Raw genomic sequence first — 16,389 nt, 5'->3', positions numbered from 1 at the left:
CACTCTGTTTATGCTTGTGTCTGTGTGTTCCTGTGTAAGAAAATGTTTGCAATAATATTTTAAATGTGAGTGTTTGTGCCTTCACAATACTGTGTCTGTTCTCAATTTACATACAGCCAGGGCCGTAGCAACCATTAAGGTCACGATTGTGATTCTGAGAAAACATCTTTTTAGGCAAGAGCTATTAAAATAAATTGGCGTATGTTGAAAGGATTTAGTATTTCTTCACAATAATTATATCCTATGTTATCTTAAAGTTTTTGAAATGTGATTAGGGAGACACGTAGGAAGACAAGAAATTACAGAAAATATAATTTAACAGTTAAATAAAACATGTTGGTTGGTGGAATTTGATTTAATGACCAGCCCTGCATGCATTTACCCCACAATATCAACAGTCAGCGCTAGGTTAATAGTTGATTTACCTAATTTTTACACAAATGTTACAAGTTCAAGACTTTTATGGGAATATATCTTTCTATTTGTGTGCTTTGAGTAAAGTAAATAGAGTGAGCTTCTGTTAGATTTCAAATTTTCTGTAAAAACATTTAATATTGATGATTATTAACATTAACATTAACTGGAATGTGTGTTCTCAAAAGATTGACTGATTGTTACTTATTGTGTGAATTATATTTAAGATAATTATATTGAAATGACAATAAACCAGATTTAATATGTTTGTATGCAAGACAAGAGTTGTTTATGCAATGGCTAACCTTCAGCTATGTTCATTCGGAGCATGTAGGGTGACAAACATTTTTTATTCCAAGTAATTTAGTGGCCAATCAAAATCCTGGTGGTGTTTCATTGGTATGCATGGCCATGGGCACATAACTGCCATCCTTCGTAAACACTATCAATCGTAAATATTTATTTTTCCATGGTTTGCTACAGAATACTACAAGCCCCATAACTTCAAGACTAGACTTGTGGGAAATGTAGTTTTTATTGCTACAACACGTGTTGCTATGTAAATAAGATAAACATATTTTTGTTATGGCTGTATCATAAAGGGGCAGTAAATTACAGGAATTTAAATAAGCATCACTAATGATGTTTATACTCATTGGCCAAGTAATGCAACTATCAACCGTTATTATTTTGAGTATACGCCTTACCCAAGTGCAATACTACAAGTACCACAATGCACCGCTCCATTTTCTGCAGAAAGAAACATGGCTGCCTACAGTTCACCGACGGTATTTCTATTTACGCCTTGTTTGTTATCTGTTTTAAGACAGACAGAGGAAGGAATAGCCAGTGTCAGAAGTCGTTAGAGGTTTGGTAAGAAGACGCCATTTCCCCGTCGTGGTGACACCGACCGTTAACATTACCGACAGTCTGGTTTTGTTTCATTTTCGTTGAGCCGTCAAGCTGCTCCTCAGTGTCGGGACTGCGATTGATTTGCAATTGTTATTGCGTTAAACTAGCTAACGTTGAACTTGCTCGCCGACATAACTGGAAGTCCAACGCATACATGCTACATCCGGTAATAGTCGCTATGTTTAGCCCCGTGAAGTCTTCTTATTTCAGAGTCAGCCCGGCCATTGTCAACAGAGAACTCGGTAAGACCAAGATGAGATAGCAAGAGGGCAAACCAGAGTGATAACACATGATTTACCACGAGGCATAGCTCCAGCAAAACTCAAGAGAAAACCGAGTAAATCACTCAAACAGCATGTTTGGGAATCTTTTCGAGGAAGAGGAGGAGGAAGGCTTCTCTTCGACTTCCTCCAGGGGGATAGTTGTGAAGGGGGGAGAGGAGCCACCTCCGCCCCGAGGAAGAAGCAATCTGTGCGGCATAAAGAATCAAGGGGGGACCTGCTACCTCAACTCTCTGCTCCAGACCCTGCTGTTCACCCCAGAGTTCAGAGGTGAGGCCAGATCTCTGACACATTTCTTTAGGAGAGCCGGTGCAGTACACAACCAGAGGACAGTTATTGATTTTTTTGGTGTGTGTATGTCTACAGAGGAGCTGTTCAGTTTGGGAGCAGAGGAATTAGGATGTCTGGAAGACAAAGAAGAACCAGGGGCCAAAGTAAGTGCTTGTAGCTGTAACCAAATATCTATATATGTCTTTGTGTTTTTGTGAAGTGTAAACAAATGTTTTCCTTTCTTTTCCCCCAGGTCAGAGTGATCCCACTGGAGTTGCAGAAACTGTTTGCCAGTCTGCTGTTGGTGGACCAGCAGAGCGCCTCCACCGCCAACCTCACCAACAGTTTCGGCTGGAACAGCAGTGAGGTCTGTGTCTGTTATCGTTGTCGGTGGGAAGGAGAGAAGGAGGCTCGGGTTACACTTCTTATTGCACTGATTGATTTACCTTCCAGTCTGAAAGACAGACCCACGACATTTGCCGCATGACATACATAACCACCTTTTCCAGGTCAAGACGGTCCATACAGTCATGTGATTTAAACAGGATCTGGAACTGATAGAAGGCTGATAACGGCTAGTAGAAAGAGAGAACCAATTTACTGCTTCAGTGAAGTTTGTTTGAAGTTCATCTGTACAAGACTTGTATATTTCCGTATTTCTCTTACACATATAGTATGTACTGTAATACTGTTAGTTCATATAATGGAACTGGGACACAGCAGGTGTCTTTTTGTCTCTAACTTAAACCTTCTTGTGTTGGTTCCTCTCAGGGAACAAATCAGCATGATGTGCAGGAGCTGAACAGGATTCTGTTCAGTGCGTTGGAGCACTCTCTTGTGGGCACCACTGGTAATACGTTTATCAACCAGCTGTATCACGGGACCATTGTCAACAGTATTGTCTGCAAGGAGTGTGGGAGTGTCAGCCAGAGACAGGTGTGTCCACATGTACAGGGTTTCTCTGTCTCTTTGACGTGGCTTCCAAGTTTTGGAAACTATTGGAAATTTAGCAAGACATGACATTATTGGAGTTATTTTAGTGAAATACATCTCATGACTAAATGCTAAGACAAAGATAACTTAATTCACCAGTTGTTTTTTTTTGGGCCTTCTTTAGGAGGACTTCCTGGACCTGACAGTGTGTGTTTGTGGTGTGTCTAGCCTGGAAGAGGCTTTGTGGAACATGTTTGTGGAGGAAGAAATGTTTGAGGGCAATAACCTGTACCGCTGTGCACAGTGCGACAGACTGGTCACTGCTGCCAAGGTCAGTGGCAGCTTTCAGACACAATATCAACACAATAACAATGGTTAAAATACAGCCAACCTGAAGAGATGTTAAACTTCTCCTTTCCCTTCTGATTAAGCCTTACATTAAACAATTGAGTAGAAAGGATTATTAAAACTAAACATGTTAAAAAGCTTCTTTGTATTGACATTTTTTTTTCTCCTTTGTTCACATAAAAAATACTGGATTTTTGTGCTGTTTCTCACTTTCTTTTTTTCCCCTTCCTTTTTGCTTTTATTCAGTCTGCCAAGCTGAAGAAGCTTCCTCCATTCATGACCATGTCCCTGCTGAGATTCAGCTTTGACTTTGCCAAATGTGAGCGATACAAGGAGACGGGACACTACGGTTTCCCCTTAAACATCAACCTACGGCCATTTTGCGAAGAGGTACATGACAGATACATCACATGACTTTTCTTAATTGTTGTTGTTTTTGTTCTATTTTCTTGGTTCTCAGGCTTACTCTCAACACGATCCAGGAAGGCTTTGATACACCAAGTTGTCTTGATAAGTTAACTACTATGTCTTCCTCTCCTACAGACTGATGCAGAGGACTCTGATTACTGCTACGAGCTGTTCTCTGTGATCATCCATAAGGGAGGCTGCTATGGTGGCCATTACCATGTTTATATCAGGGACATTGACCAGCTTGGCCAATGGGAGCCACCGGTGAGAAAAGCAGAAGAGCAAACAGGAGGATAAAAAAGATAAAACATTGAATTTGTGCATTAGGAAAGGCATCACGTCTGTGTTTGCTTGTCAGGAGGAGGAATGTAAACCCAAGACTCAGAAGAAAGTCAAGGAGGAAGTGAAGCCAATGTGTGAGCCAAAACTACAAGAAGAGGACCCTTTGTCTGTCATCACTGCTATTATTGCCCAGGTGAAGTTACCGCTTCCTTAGTCTGAATTCTGTGGTGTTCATAGTTTTTTCTTTGTTGACTCAGTAGGACAGCCAGTTAATGAATTAGGTGCTGTTCATATGTTGTCCTCTAGGAGCCATTAAAGAGTGTCCTGACAGACCAGTTGGGACAGAAACTCATGGATAAGATTGGTTCTTCCTGGAGCAAAAAGTTTAGAAAACACTATGGCCCCATAGGAAAGGTACTTTGTTTTTATGATTTTCCTATGTTTTCTTTAATGATTGCTGGTGTTCTTTGGGGTTCAATATTTGTCTTATACCAGAAAATTATTTGTTTCCAGTGCAATTTCTTGACTTTTTCCCTCTTCTGGTGTAGTTCCTGCAGTCCCACAATGATGTTTTCATGTTGGTGTCTAATGGTACTCGAGTGGCACTGAAGGCAAACCCACCAAGCCCTGTGACTGAGCCCCCCGGCCCAGCAAAGCAGACGACTAACTCTAATCCTTCAACACCTTCAGACCCCCGAGCTGCTGAACAGCAGCCAGAACTAGACCAGAAGTCAGAGCCTGAACAAAAGGTATCAACGCAACAGTCACATTTTTCAAGAATTCAAGTTCTAAAATTACATTGTGAAGACTTTTAGGAAAAAATACACCATTTTAATTCAGTTATACATCTAGGTTCCTACACTTCTTGTGATTACTTTGAGTGTTTCTCACAGAGTCTCTTCCCGTCTGTCAGCAGGGTAGCCACTGGTTTGATTTTAACGACTCCACGGTGACTTCCATCAGGGAGTCTGACATAGAGAAGCAGTTCCAGGGCAAAGAGAGTGCATACATGCTGTTCTACAGAAAAACACAGCTGCACAGGCCCAGTGAAGGTAATGGACACCATTTTATATTGGAAAATAAGATCAAAGAAAGAGGAGAAAAAGTTCAGTGGGGTAAATGTAAATAGAAATTTCTGTGATTTGATTCAGTGAAACAACAAATGTGTTCATCTTAAATTGAATTAATAGTTTTGACATCAAGTACACAGTATATGAAGTAATTGGACGACAAATGTGTATCAAATGTTTTTCTCCATCTGCAGCTCTGAACAATCCTCAATATAAAATTCCTCTTAACCTCATCCAGATGGCTCAGGAAGAGAACATCAAAATGCAGAAAATGCGGTACAAATTTTCACACATTCTTGACTTACGAGTGAGACATTTCAGTGGAAGATAAAGTGACTTAATCTGTGAAGATCAAAACCCAGAAATTGAAGAAAGTGAAATAGTTTTCTCACGCAAATTATTATTCACCATTGTTTCTCTTACAGCGAGGAGTTTGAAGCCACGAATAACACCGTGGTGCTGCGTCTCCATCTGGCACCCTCATACAGGCTAGAATATGGAGCCCTGCAACCAATCAGTAAAGAGCAGAACGGGAGCATCACTGTGAGTTTTGACCGCAGAAAGACTGTGGGAGATCTTCGATTGGATATTTATCAGGTAACTTAATTTCCAAAAAGACTAGCTGTTGCGTTTTTCAAAACGCCGAAAAGAATGATGGAATAAGCTGTGTCTTGTGCATCTGTTTGTATAGAAGCAGGAACTCTGGGAAGGGGATATGGCTCTGACTGTGGCCAGGAGTCTTCCTGCAGGTCTACACCTCTACAATACTTTAACAGGTGAGACACTGAAATGCAGAAAACTTCAAGAAGGTAGAAGTTTTGAAAGTTTGTAACAACATTCTGGGTGTGGTTGTCTTTGCAGACGACTGTGTCTCCCTGTATAGTGCAGGCATTTGTACGAACTCTGACCTGTTTGTGTGGAACGGCAGAGAGGTGAGTACAACACATTCTCGGCAATCACAATATGTGTTTAGTAAGTAACTATGCTCACTTGACAAGATCCCGAGTGTCCGACTTGTGCACTGTTTTTTTTAATCCCTTCAGGTGTGTGGTGCGACTGTCCTAACTGGAGCCGAGTGGGAGCCGGTGCTGCTGAATGTAGTCCGTCCCAATTTCGGGGAAGATGGGGATCCGGAGGAGGGGGATGGGTTGGAGTGTGAGGAGGGAAGAGGAGGTTTTGAAAACGGGGGGCCAGGGCTTAAAAGGGAGGCCAGAGGGTTTGCAGGTGCTTCGACTCTTGGGGAGGTGAGGGAGGCACTAGGGGAGCCAGAGGAGAGTCTGCTCTGCCAGGAGCATAAGGGAGGAAAGAGGGAAGAGCAGGGAACAGGAGAGGGAGGAGGGGCAAGTGGCTGGAGGGTGTTCCCTCCCGATGACATGCAGCGGACGCTCAAGGAGCTGTCGCTGAAAGACGGAGATGCACTGTTGGTGCTGGAGCCACAGTCCTTTGACAGCAGGTACAATCCTCTGCTGTGCGTGTGTGTGTGGTTTTCTTTCTCTGTGTGGTTTTACTACCGTCTTCTTAACTCTGCTCAGCATGTTCACTCTAAATGAAGACGTCGTCACTGTGACCACACCGTCGGACTGCCGCTGGCTCCAGGTGGAGTTTGGACCACATGAAGGGGAGAAAGAAGAGGAGAAGAGGAAGATCAAAGTTCCAGCTACAGGAAATATGGTCATTAAGTTTTTATTTATTTTTACCTATCTGGTTGGACTCTATCTCTCCATTCAAGCACCACATTGTCCTTTCTTATAATAATGTAGTAGTTTAATGCATTTCTCTCTTACAGCTGCTGTGTGAGGTGAAACGGAGGGCCATAGAAGAGCTGCAGCTACAGGAGCAACTCACAGGCAAATGCTTAGTGTTACATCACTCTACCTGGTTACCCCCCCACACTGCATTGTAGTATATGTAGATGCCTAAAATGTAACTTGGTATTTGTTTCTATAAAGCAGCAAAACATGTGTATACTTCAAGAACAGTTTCATTTGAACCAATATATTTTATGTGCTTTAAATATGCTTGACAATTTACAAGTTAATGTAACATTTATTAAAAAAAGAACAGCTTGGATTAGATGTCCTTTTTAGAGTTCATTGCAGTTTTGGATAAGGAAGTAAACAGGAAATATCATAAATGCCTCTTAGAAAATGTAAATTCACAGGCCATTAAACTGGAACACTTGGGTATTGTCAAATTTGTATTCATATATGTGTCCCCAATACTGAACCGAAGGATTTTAATTTTAACAGGGTTAATATAGAAGATCTTGATAAATTATAACTATATAATGTGCTTATGAATGACTGCAAAAAGTTGCTCGGAACTACCTAAGTTTTTTCAAGTAACATTTTCATCTACGCTACTGTTCAGGCAATCACCAGATTTGTTTTTGAGTTTGAATTCTTACATTTTTATCTAAGTATACATTAATACTTAAACCAGCTGTTTTTTTGTCTCGCTGACCAGGTGCACAGTACTGTCTGAGACATGTGGACTGCACAGGGAAACTCCTTCCTCCAGGTACCGTGTCATTTGTTCCCTGGGGGTAGCAATGATTTTAATGGTGCAGATATCTTTAGAGTTGGAATTTCCCCTCATTTTCACAAAATATTAAGACAAGCATTCCTTTACACTGCCCCTCCATAAAATGTTTAAAAGGTACTCCCCCTGCTTGTAATTTTTCTTTTCATCATCTGTGTTTGAAGTTTGGAACACATTTACTAAGTGCTCTTGTGTTGTCTTACCCTGGTCTACCTGACAGTGTGTGAAGAGTTGAGTGTTCGGGATGCAGGGGTGCGACTCATGACCACACTGACTCTCTGTCCGGGAAATGCCCCCAAGGCATCACAGGTGTGTCTTTTTAAAATTTGAAACCTTCAATAAATCCTTTGTAACTGCAGCTGCACAGGTGAATGTTACAGAACCTTTTAGTACCAGTAAACCTATCCTATCCTACAGTGAAAAACGAAATGAGACGAAGAGTTACGAGCATTTGAAAGTGCTTGATTGATGTTTTTGATGTAAGATTTTCTCTGCTTTGCAGCTTTTCTTGCACTTCTCTGTGGGCTCAGCGCCCTCTGCTGGCATGGAGATGGATATAATAGTGGAGAAAACGTGTACCGTCAAAGAGGTGTGGAAACTTAATGTGTGAAACATTATGTGCTTATGTTACGTGTATGTGTACTTTAAAAAAATATTATCTTTTGACATTTGCAGTGTCTAAAGGCAATGTTGGATGCTGTTGGACTTGATGGTAAAACTACATCAATACATTCTGCTATTTTGTACTGTATGTAGAATTTGGTGTTTGTGAATTGCTCTTCACCAAGATTATCTCTGCTTTTGTAAAACTGTAGTCAAACAGACATTTTGTTATTGTACTTTGGAGCACGATCTGGTTGTTACTGTCGCTGAAATGTGTGTTTGCAGGCACCTGTTGGCACTTAAGGAGGCTCGATTGGTGTGAAGAGGTTGGAGAGCCAATTATGGATGAGGTGAGTGGCCGATTGTAGTTTACACAATATGTCATCAAACGGTGTTTGATTCTTTTTACCCTGCTTATTGCGTGCACATTTTCACTAATTGTTAATGATATTTAGCACCAGGCAAAATGTATAGAGTGAATATTGATTGAAAACTAAATATGGAACTTGTGAATGAAAACTGAGGCAAAACCCACATTGCATAACAGTAAAACTTTGAAATGTATTTGTTAGAATTGTATGTATAGCGCCCCATTTTAAAAACAACAACCTGTTTTTCTCAGGATGCTTCTCTGTCAGAACTGAAGATAAACAATGGAGAGACAATAGTCGTCACAGAAGGACAACTTCCTCCGAAGGTACTAAACATGTTTTTATTGTGTCTGGAGATTCATATATTGTAACTTCACCTCTCTCTTTAGCCTTTGTTGTCTCGTTTTTTTTCTGTCAGGGGTTTCTCAAGCTATCTGTGTGGCTATGTCTGGATCCGAGTAACAACTCAGCAGTTTCCATGGATTTTAATCACACTGACAATGGCCACACGGATGTTGTGACCACAGGTGACTCACCTCCTCTGGGTGCCGGCAACATGGCGGACCTGAGAAGTGCAGGACAGGTGGAGATATCAGACGAGGCTACCCTGGAGGATCTCAAGACGCAGGTAGCGTATGAAGGTTATATGTATATTTAAATTAGGAGTTAATGCTCATTTTTATTAGTGAGGTAATCCTCGAAGACCCCAAATGGATTCTAGTGGATTTCAGTCCTCATTACTTAGGACCCAGAGAGCTGCTCCTACCAGTTAGTTGTGAGGCCAGAAGATTGGTTACAGCTAAACTAACAAAATTTTCAAATGACTCACTTTATGTCATTGTCTGTTTCTTTGTCAGGTATTGACACTGCCTGCCCTTCAGGATGTGTGTGTGCCAACCACTGCGTTCATGCGTGTGTGGCAGCTTGAGGGCCGGAGACTGGCACGTATCCTCAGAGGACAGCAGCTCACACTCAAGTAGAGTCACTTTCCTGTCACAGCGTGGCCAACAGATTCTCTTAATTATCAACAAATGCAAAGTTTTGAGTCATTGCTAGTTTTCATGATCAACATTTTCTGTTTTGGTTTCCTCCTGATCAGGAAATTGAAGCTGCCCAGTGGTACAGACCTCTGTGTGCAACAGCTACTAACAGAAGAAGATCTTGGGTAAAGTTTTCTGCTTTGTACATAATTTTATGGAGCGTCCTTTCGTTTCCAATGAGTACATTTCCCTTCTTTCAAGGTTGGTTACATTTTTTTATGTTCTATTTCTTAAGTCCTAAAGATTTGATGCTGAGTGTTAAAATGGGAGTCCCAGGGGAAAGGTGTTTCTACCCGGCAGAGGAGCTGGTTTGGGATGCAACCCGTGACTCTTCCCCACGGTCTCTACGCACTTGTCTGGCTGCACACTACGGCCTCTCCCCTGATTCTCTGCTGTTGGCCAAACACCAGCCAGGCAAACACGCCTGGGAGGAAATCTCAAACTGGGTGAGATGGGAAGAGAGTCATTTCTTGAGGAGGAACCTGTTTTATTTTGGTGCAATTCATATGTATAGTAGTAGTCTCTTGCTCAATAGAATAGTTGGTAGAGGAAATGATAAAGCTTGAGCGTGTTGGGAGAAATGTTGACTGCATGTAATGTTGCAAAGAAAAAAATCAGTCTACCATGGTCATTCAGTTTATCAGGATCTTCAAGGATTTGTATTCATAAGCAAAGAAATGTATCCCAAAATCACAGTATTCTTGTAGGTGTTGCTGATTCATGATTCAGTCACATTGTCAGTGAATTTTTCACTGTCTTATGCCTTTTATGTTCAGAGTCAGCAGGTTTCCAAAAAGAAAAAGAAGAGGAAGGCTGAATCACTACTGGGGGCACCATTTCACCTCAAAGATGGCGACACAATCGGCATAAAGGTATTCATAAACCTGCTGTTCGTTTTCAACAATGAGTCTGTTTGGTTTGATATTGTTTAAAAAAAACACTGAATCCATTTTTTTATATTTTCCCCCAGAATCTTTTAATTGATAACAACAGGGACTTCCTCACCCTGGAGGATGAGCAGGGCCAGCAGAGGCTCAGGGAGCAAGCAGAGCAATGCAGGAAAGGGTGGGACGTCTTTACTTTCACACATGCAGCTGCAGGGAGAATGCTCCCAACAGCTGTGATCATGTCGATGTTATTTCTTGAACTGACTAGAGTGCACCGAAAACAATCCAACCTTTTTATGGCATTTATTATTTGGCAATCATATTTTGACTAAAGTGATGAGTCATTTTGCTGTAATATCACAACACTGTGTCAATAAGTTCTGATTATTGTTGTAGAACTTGTATCCAAAATCCTTTTTAGTTATTTTTTCTACCCTTGCTTCTTTTCAGAGGGCCGGCTGCAGGCTCTGAGGGTGTTGGACCACAGAAGAAGACTGTACCGGCCAAATCCAGGAAACCAGAGGTAGCGCTATCGATCAACGTTGGGGTATTCAGATAGCACTCTGCTCCCATGGGTGCATGGACAAATCAAACCTACCTATACAACTACATGCACTTACACACAGATGCCATGATGCAATTGGGACAATCCACTTGACGTCAGTCATGTGCCATTTTCTTTTCTGTATTTCTCGACAAATCTTTCAAGACTAAAATCTAATTCTTTTGTTGACAGGAAGAGAAGGAATTTGATTAGCTGTTTTTTAACAATTGACTGTAGTTTGCTTTATTTCTATACAATATTACTGGATTTCTTGTAAGATGCCTCATGTTTGTCTTGCCTTTTTAAATTACAACCACCACTCATGCCCTTTGATTTAATGAAATTGCAGTTTTATTATCCGAGAATGATTTGAAGAGTTTTTGCTCCAAGTTTTTGCTGCATGGATCAGTAGCTAAGAGAAGCAGAACAAACTGTTCTACTCTTAAGTGTTTTTGTGCTATTACAGGCTGGATATATACTCATGCTTGTGCAAACTGGAGTTTCTTTCTCATTTACAGTTTTGTATAAACTATAGCAATCAGGATGATTGCATACGTTTTGCCATCCGCTAGTGGCTGTAACATTTTCACTTGTTTTAATACGTTTTTCAGTACAACAAGGAAATCAACCCCCATTAGTTCTTGTTGTTGCTCATAAGGTGTTTTAAGTGATGCTCATTTATATGATAAACCTGTCACTGTGCGCTGAGAACAAAAAAACGTTTATCTGCATCATGGGCTTGTTTTAGGTTGATAAAAGAGAGGAGAGATAGGCCTTAATGTGGAGACTCCTCGGTGCAGCTCTGTCCTCCCTACCTCACTCTCTCCCTCTCATTCTACCTCTGCTGTCATCTCTGTTTTCACCCCCAGGTTCTTGCTGGAATTCATGACATTTTTTGACCTGAAGTACCTGCTCTGTTAGTTTACTACGGTTAAAAAAAGTATTTCAGTAACGTATAATCTGATCATTTGACTTTGTGTATTTTCCACTTAAAATGTGACATGAAACATCAAATGTGGATTGTCTGCTTCTTCAACTCATATTCTATAAATGGTTAAAGAATTAATTGACATTTATCAGGCACGGTTTTTTGATTTATTGCTGATAATTAAAGCAGACCGTCTTCACTTTCACCTCAATCTGTTCATTTCATATTAAAAGGGATAACCATGTGGAGCCAACATCATGCAACCATCTGTGATGAAATAATACTGTAAAACATTCAAATAATTTCTGCCACTATTCTCTTTGATGATTTAAAGATCCCAGAGTTTTCATTGTGGTGAACATTTCATGTTTTATTTGCATGCATTATATGTGAACTTCAGGGAAGTTAAAAAAGCATTCTTATAGATAATTTATTTGAAGTGGGATATTTTTTCTGAATTATTTTATTTTTTTTAAACTTTCTTCATTTATACATCTAGCCTTGACCAGTGCTTTTTTGACATTATATTCAGCAATAGTAAGATTGAATTTTGTTTATTTAGTAGTGTTCTTCAATACATTTTTGGTGTTAATGATTCTACTGTATTACTACAGTAGACATCTGTTTGTATATTCTATCAACAATAAAGTTATCTGCTGATGAGTTTTTATTCTGAATTAAGCCGCATGGCATTTGTGTTTGGTACAGATGTTTATGGTTTCTTATTATAAATCCTAATGACCTGATTTAAAAAAAAAAAAAAAAAAAAAAAATTTAGTGCCACCATGTGGTTGACATATGTGCTTTTTATTGTCATATTGTTAAAAAAAGAAAGTCTTATGTTATTTTTTAGAAATATAGAGGAATACTAAATTATCTTTTTTTGGAAAAGGTGAAACTATTTTTTTTTTTTTTTTTTAAACTAGGGAATCATAACTTTTTCTCAAGCACCATTATCAGGTCTTAATATTATTTTGTTTCTCTCCAAGTAATGACATTCTGATCAGCCTCAGCTTTATGTATTAATTTAAGTTGTTTTTTCCACTAATCAGCAAATGTTAGCAAGGTAACACTGAACTAAGATGATGAACATGGTAAACGTGTGTGTATATATATATATATATATGTGTATATATGCGTATATATATAGATATATATATATATATACATATGTATGTATGTATGTATATATGTATATATATATGTATATATATATGTATATATATATATATATATATATATATATACACATATATATGTATATATATATATATATATACACATATATATGTATATATATATATACGTATATATATATACACATATATATGTGTATATATATATGTATATATATATACATATATATATGTGTATATATATATATATATATATATATATATATATATATATACACGTGTATATATATATACATATATACGTATATATATATATATACGTATATATATATACGTGTATAGATATATATATATATATATATATATATATATATATATATATATATATATACGTGTATATATATATACGTGTTATATATATATATATATATATACACGTTATATATATATATATACACGTGTATATATATATATACACGTGTATATATATATATATACACGTGTATATATATATATATACACGTGTATATATATATACACGTGTATATATATATATATATACACGTATATATATATATATATGTGTATATATATATATATATACACGTGTATATATATATATATATGTGTATATATATATATATATATGTGTATATATATATATATATATGTATATATATATATATATATATATATATATATATATGTATATATATATATATATATATATATATATACGTATATATATATATATACGTGTATATATATACGTATATTATATATATATATATATATATAAAATTAATGTATGGGGGAAAAAGGTACATTGTATATATTTACATATTTATCACGCAGACAAGGTGCGCGTTTGTGTGTGTGAACATTTTGCAATGACCAATCACAGCCCACGAAGCGTTTTGGAACATCCAATCAGATTCCCCGATGCCGCTCGAGTCCCCGCCTTCTGTCCCAGTATTAATTTGGCTGGCGGGCACGCTGCAGGATTTACTGCACGGAAATCCTGCACAGAGACCGTTTGACTGTTTCATACCGAACTGGACCAATAGCACTTGCAAAAATGGTTGATGCTTTCTGCGCGACATGGAAACTGGTCGACAGCCAGAACTTTGATGAATACATGAAGGCACTTGGTAAGATAAATTACTTTTCAGCTTGAAATAAGATGATTTTAGTGTGAGCAATATTGTGTTTCTCGGACAGTTGCTTAGTTTTCTCAAATATTTTCACTTTAAGTACAGTAAAGAACTAAAATAAATAGTTGTTATTGTCTTAATTTATGTCTACCATGATAATGTATTCCTACTAAAGGCACTTTTTTTGACAGGTGTTGGTTTTGCCACAAGACAAGTGGGCAATGTCACCAAACCCACAGTAGTGATCTGCCAGGATGGGACAAAGTTGTGGTTAAAACCCTGAGCACCTTCAAGAACACTGAGATCTCCTCCAAACTTGGAGAGGAGTTTGATGAGACTACAGCTGATGACCGACATGTCAAAGTAAGCTGAATTAAAAAGTCAGGGTGTAATCTGACTTTACATTTGGAGATGGTTCAAATTTATACTGTGCTTGTGCTTGCAGTCTATCTTCACCATGGAAGGAGACAAACTTGTGCAAGTGCAGAAGTGGGACGGAAAGGAGACCAAATTTGTCAGAGAAATCAAGGATGGGAAGCTGGTGGCGGTAAGATTAAATAACACACGCAACTTAATATAGTATGAAATGAACTACAAGTGAGAGGAAACTGTACTTGTCATTGTGATTACATTTATCAGTTTATGGAGCCATTCGCATTGTGAAGTACTTGTGTGAAGCACTTTGCCTGGCCTGTTAATGTTATAATGACCCACATGAACTGCAGAAAACTTGCTTTAACCGCCAACATGAATGACTTTGCATTAAAACCAAGTTTTGATTGGCATCGTGTAATATAGGTTGTCTTTTGCTTTGTCTCTTCTCGACCTCCAGACTTTGACTTTTGAGGGAGTCCAGGCGGTCCGCACATATGAGAAAGCCTAACTTCGCCATCCACTTCCATGAGCAAATCATTCATGCACTGCAAACGATCAACAAGGTGTTCTCCTGTTTTGTTTTTTTACAGTATGCAGTTTTCCACTTGATTTGCTATTGTAACATGAGATACATATTTTGGGAAATCTTTTTTTGTAAGATCTTTTGTAAGAATTTCAGACTGTGAAGGGCCTAAAACTGTTTTGATCAGTGTATGTTAAAAATGGAAAAATAAACTACTCGTCTAAACCTTAATGTCTCAGATGGTTTAAAAGTCATGAGAGCTCCATCAGTACCACTTTATCTGTTTGTTTTTCTTTTGAAATATGTCAACCTTAGTTGTGGGAACAGTGCTTCCCCTGTTATGGGTGAGTTCCAGGTGACAGCTGCAGGGTGACGGTGCAGGCCAGAGCCGGCCGTGCCGCAGCAGCAGCCAATGTGACCATTGAACTCATGGGAATGAATGTCCTCTAGTAACCCCCAGATGGTCAGAGACTAGGAGCTGGAGGGGGTAGGTGTGGTGATGTCACACGCCTCGGGATAATCCGGTTTTAGTTGTGGTGTCATTACGTAGAGGCATCATTCGATGGGGTGCGGACCAACCGTGATTGAATGCTGCCGCTGGCATGACAGATGGCGCTAAGAAAGGACACTGTGCCGGATTTGAACAGTTTGGATAAATCCAATATCCCACAGTTAGTAGTTCAAAGTCTAAGATTAGAGTCTGTCAGTAAACCTTTGTGATCTCAAACTGTTCTACAGTATTTATATAAACTTCAGGATGCTGTTTTGTGTTAATTTTAAAGTTCCACCATCTATCCTCCTTCTTTCCCACATTTTAAGAAGCCAAGCTGTCCTGCCCTGTGAGTTGTGTCTTGCCTACTGAACACTGTGACTACAAGTGGCCATTCTTCTTATCTCAATGCATAGGCTGCCAAGTTTTTGGCCACCTCTGAATAGCATGTGACACAAAGAAACTGTGGTAACTGGAGTGGAACTCATTTGGCCGTTGCTCACTGAATTAATTTCAATCAATATACGTCTTTATGCTCCAGTTATACAGTATGCCAAAAAAATGCCTTTATTCCCACAAAAGCAGGCAATATCATTTATGTAAGTATTTAGGGTGAAAACGGTTACAAGGCAAGTTCAGGCGAGTTTATGTAACAATTTTCACAGCAGCACAATTGCACTGAAAATGTAGAAAAGGGAGATTATCAGATTCCGTCTTGGGGGAAACCGTGAGAGATAATAGTTTAGTGTAGCTTCTTTTGTTCTCAATACGCTACCCAGGAGAGCACAGGGAGTGTCCTCTTTGTGTGGAATCTGTCAGCGGTGTAAACTGACCAGTAGTAACCCCTCTCTGGCCTCAACAGGAAATACAGCATGAGGA

The 16,389-nt window shown here is 38.9% G+C and overlaps 2 protein-coding genes across 3 annotated transcripts; both read left to right on the top strand.

Annotated features, from left to right (window-relative positions):
• The first annotated feature begins 1,192 nt into the window (after positions 1-1,192).
• On the top strand, positions 1,193-12,179 carry usp40 (ubiquitin specific peptidase 40). 2 transcript variants are annotated; one of them, XM_068717925.1, is made up of 31 exons: positions 1,193-1,877; positions 1,974-2,041; positions 2,131-2,244; positions 2,649-2,813; positions 2,995-3,141; positions 3,405-3,548; positions 3,702-3,830; positions 3,925-4,041; positions 4,155-4,262; positions 4,397-4,597; positions 4,765-4,900; positions 5,113-5,194; positions 5,344-5,515; positions 5,610-5,694; positions 5,780-5,850; positions 5,962-6,371; positions 6,451-6,589; positions 6,705-6,765; positions 7,385-7,438; positions 7,680-7,768; positions 7,962-8,048; positions 8,135-8,171; positions 8,348-8,412; positions 8,685-8,759; positions 8,852-9,061; positions 9,291-9,409; positions 9,533-9,598; positions 9,709-9,919; positions 10,250-10,345; positions 10,444-10,538; positions 10,811-12,179. In XM_068717925.1, exons 1-31 carry the CDS (start codon positions 1,682-1,684, stop codon positions 10,917-10,919), a joined length of 3,858 nt encoding a protein of 1,285 aa, XP_068574026.1. In that variant the 5' UTR covers positions 1,193-1,681; the 3' UTR covers positions 10,920-12,179. The 2 variants fall into 2 exon arrangements, with proteins under 2 accessions (XP_068574026.1, XP_068574025.1); XM_068717924.1 differs by having other exon boundaries at positions 4,762-4,900.
• Positions 12,180-13,965: 1,786 nt separating this feature from the next.
• Positions 13,966-15,251, top strand: fabp7a (fatty acid binding protein 7, brain, a). The gene is given in 5 exon segments (XM_068717973.1): positions 13,966-14,119; positions 14,314-14,376; positions 14,379-14,485; positions 14,568-14,669; positions 14,955-15,251. Coding segments are annotated over 5 exon segments (396 nt in total). The 5' UTR covers positions 13,966-14,046; the 3' UTR covers positions 15,006-15,251.
• Positions 15,252-16,389: the final 1,138 nt, after the last annotated feature.

Source organism: Cebidichthys violaceus, unplaced genomic scaffold, assembly GCF_023349555.1.
Source record: "Cebidichthys violaceus isolate CVI_PGR_0920_01 unplaced genomic scaffold, fCebVio1.0.p SCAF_22, whole genome shotgun sequence".
NCBI lineage: Eukaryota > Metazoa > Chordata > Actinopteri > Perciformes > Stichaeidae > Cebidichthys > Cebidichthys violaceus.
Note: the sequence above shows the minus strand (reverse complement) of the source record. Positions and strands in the feature narration are given on the sequence as shown.

What these genes read in the sequence shown, in the direction of transcription:
- usp40 (XM_068717924.1), top strand. Translation starts at nt 1,682, where the DNA reads ATGTTTGGGAATCTTTTCGAGGAAGAGGAGGAGGAAGGCTTCTCTTCG. An exon ending in TTGGCCAATGGGAGCCACCG is followed by an intron (nt 3,831 to 3,924) that starts GTGAGAAAAGCA and finishes TTTGCTTGTCAG; the next exon opens with GAGGAGGAATGTAAACCCAA. An exon ending in CCTCTACAATACTTTAACAG is followed by an intron (nt 5,695 to 5,779) that starts GTGAGACACTGA and finishes TTGTCTTTGCAG; the next exon opens with ACGACTGTGTCTCCCTGTAT.